Source organism: Mesitornis unicolor, unplaced genomic scaffold (assembly GCF_000695765.1).
Source record: "Mesitornis unicolor isolate BGI_N332 unplaced genomic scaffold, ASM69576v1 Scaffold50007, whole genome shotgun sequence".
Lineage (NCBI taxonomy): Eukaryota > Metazoa > Chordata > Aves > Mesitornithiformes > Mesitornithidae > Mesitornis > Mesitornis unicolor.
The window spans coordinates 1-1,871 of record NW_010198026.1 but is presented as its reverse complement, the minus strand read 5'-3'; the positions used below and the strand labels follow the sequence as shown (position 1 = coordinate 1,871).

The 1,871-nt window shown below is 64.1% G+C and overlaps 1 protein-coding gene across 1 annotated transcript; it reads right to left on the bottom strand.

Annotated features, from left to right (window-relative positions):
* Positions 1–163: 163 nt before the first annotated feature.
* On the bottom strand, positions 164–1,865 carry RAD9A (RAD9 homolog A (S. pombe); the record flags this gene model as incomplete). The annotated part of the gene is made up of 9 exons (XM_010188993.1): positions 164–262; positions 341–554; positions 668–769; positions 841–905; positions 976–1,082; positions 1,170–1,279; positions 1,362–1,461; positions 1,549–1,663; positions 1,752–1,865. Coding segments are annotated over 9 exons (1,026 nt in total), but the record flags the coding sequence as incomplete, so codon positions are not given.
* Positions 1,866–1,871: the final 6 nt, after the last annotated feature.

Here is a 1,871-nt window from a genome sequence, read left to right as displayed (position 1 = left end):
GGCGGGGCAGGAGGATTTTTTGGGAATAAACTTGTAATGGGTCATGAGGGGGTGCCTGTGTTTGGGGGCCCATGCTGGGTCGGGGCAGTGCCCGTCCTGGCGGCTGAACGTGAGGAGGCGTCTTGCAGGGGTGAGTGCCACCAGCCCCACAGCCTTGGGACTCTCAGCATTCTCCATCGCTGTCCTCTGCCAGCACCTCCTGGGTGGGGGCCAGACTGGGCCCTCCTGGTGTCAGCACCGAGCCAAAAAACAGTGAGCGAAACTGTGGGGAGAAGGTGTGGGTCAGGAGGGGGCTGTGCCCATCCCCTTGCCCCTGGGCACACCTGTGTCCATCCCAGACCTTCTTGTGAGGGGGTGTCCCTGGCACAGCTCCGTCATCCTCCTCTTCCCCCTTCTCAGGGTCACTTTCGACTGGACGTGGGTTGCGGAGGGGGAAGGTAGGGCTGGGGGGCACCCCCGAGCCCTCCTCATAGGCAGTGGTTTCCATAGCAATCATGTAGGACTCGAGGTCATCCGCGAAGTCGTCTGCTGGGGCAGGCAGGTGGGACACACTGCTGGGGAGAGATCGATCAGAACGGAGATCATTCACTCTGGTCCCTACTGATGGCAGACGGAGGGCTGAGCTGGCACTGTCACCTACCCTGAGGCCGACATAAGCCCCACTTACCCATTGGTTGTGGGGGGCTGTGAGCTGCTTTCTGGGTCTGAGAGGGTGGCCAGCACCAGGTGGACGTCCAGCACCGCATCCTCCAGGGTGAACACCACCGGCCTGGGGGCACAGAGGGTCTGAGGAGGGAAGGGGGGTCCAAGGGCAGGGGGACTGGGGGTTCCCGCTCCTACCTGCCGGGTGCGTCATAGTGGACAGTGAGGGGCAGGTTGGAGGCCTCGGCAAAGGTCAACAGCCCCTGGGGACAAAGAGGAGGCTAAGGGGGGCTGAGGGGTGACCTGGGAGCAGGGGCATGGGCAAGGACTCACACGAAACTCCTTGAGGCAGAAGGTGATGCGTGAGCCTGGGACCACGGCCACCGTCTGGAACTCGTCCTCGGCCAGCCACAGCTCCGTCACCATCGTCTTGCTCGGCTCTGGGGAGGGAAGAGGAGGGGGTGTCAGGGAGCTGTGTGGGCACCCTAAGACTGGGGAAGGGGCACCCCCATGCTGCCAGGGCTCACCCATCTCATCCTCCACGTAGTTTCGGAGGCTGATCTTGCCCCCGGGGCCAGCCTCCAGAGTTACCTCAGCCAGTGTCTGCGGGAAGTGGACCACAGCCTCCGCCAGCACCCTGGGAGCACATGGGGGGGTGAGGGCACACCTGAGGCTGAGCACCCCAGCCAGGGTCCCCCCTTCCCTGTGCTGGGGCTCACCGTGCCGGGGCACAGAGTCTGCTGGCGCAGTGCTGGGTGTCAAAGACAGCCTGCAGCCGCTCGCAGTCCTGGAAGGCCAGGTTGTGGGTCTTGGTGACGCCTGGCAGGGAGGACAGCGGCTCAGCGGGGTGGCAGTGTCACCATGTCCCCATGTCCCACCCCGGGCTGTGTCCTCACCCGCACTCACCATACTTGCAGTGGAGCTGCACAACCAGGCGGCTGGCCTGGGGTTTGAGCAGGATGAGGCATCTCCCCACCGTCTTCTCCAGCGAAGGCAGTGAGCGAAAGACACCCAGGAAGGACTGTGGGCAGGGGGCAGATATGGGGACTATCACCCTGCTTGGCCCCTCCTGGGGGTTCTTTGGGGGGGCTCAGAGCAGGGTGCCACACCTTCATGAGGACTTTGCATCGGCAGAGCTGCGTGCCGGGCTGGGGACCGCTGGCCTCATAACGCTGGAAGAAGAGGGGGGCGAAGAGGAAGGAGGCGAAGGCCGAGCGTGAAGAGTTGAC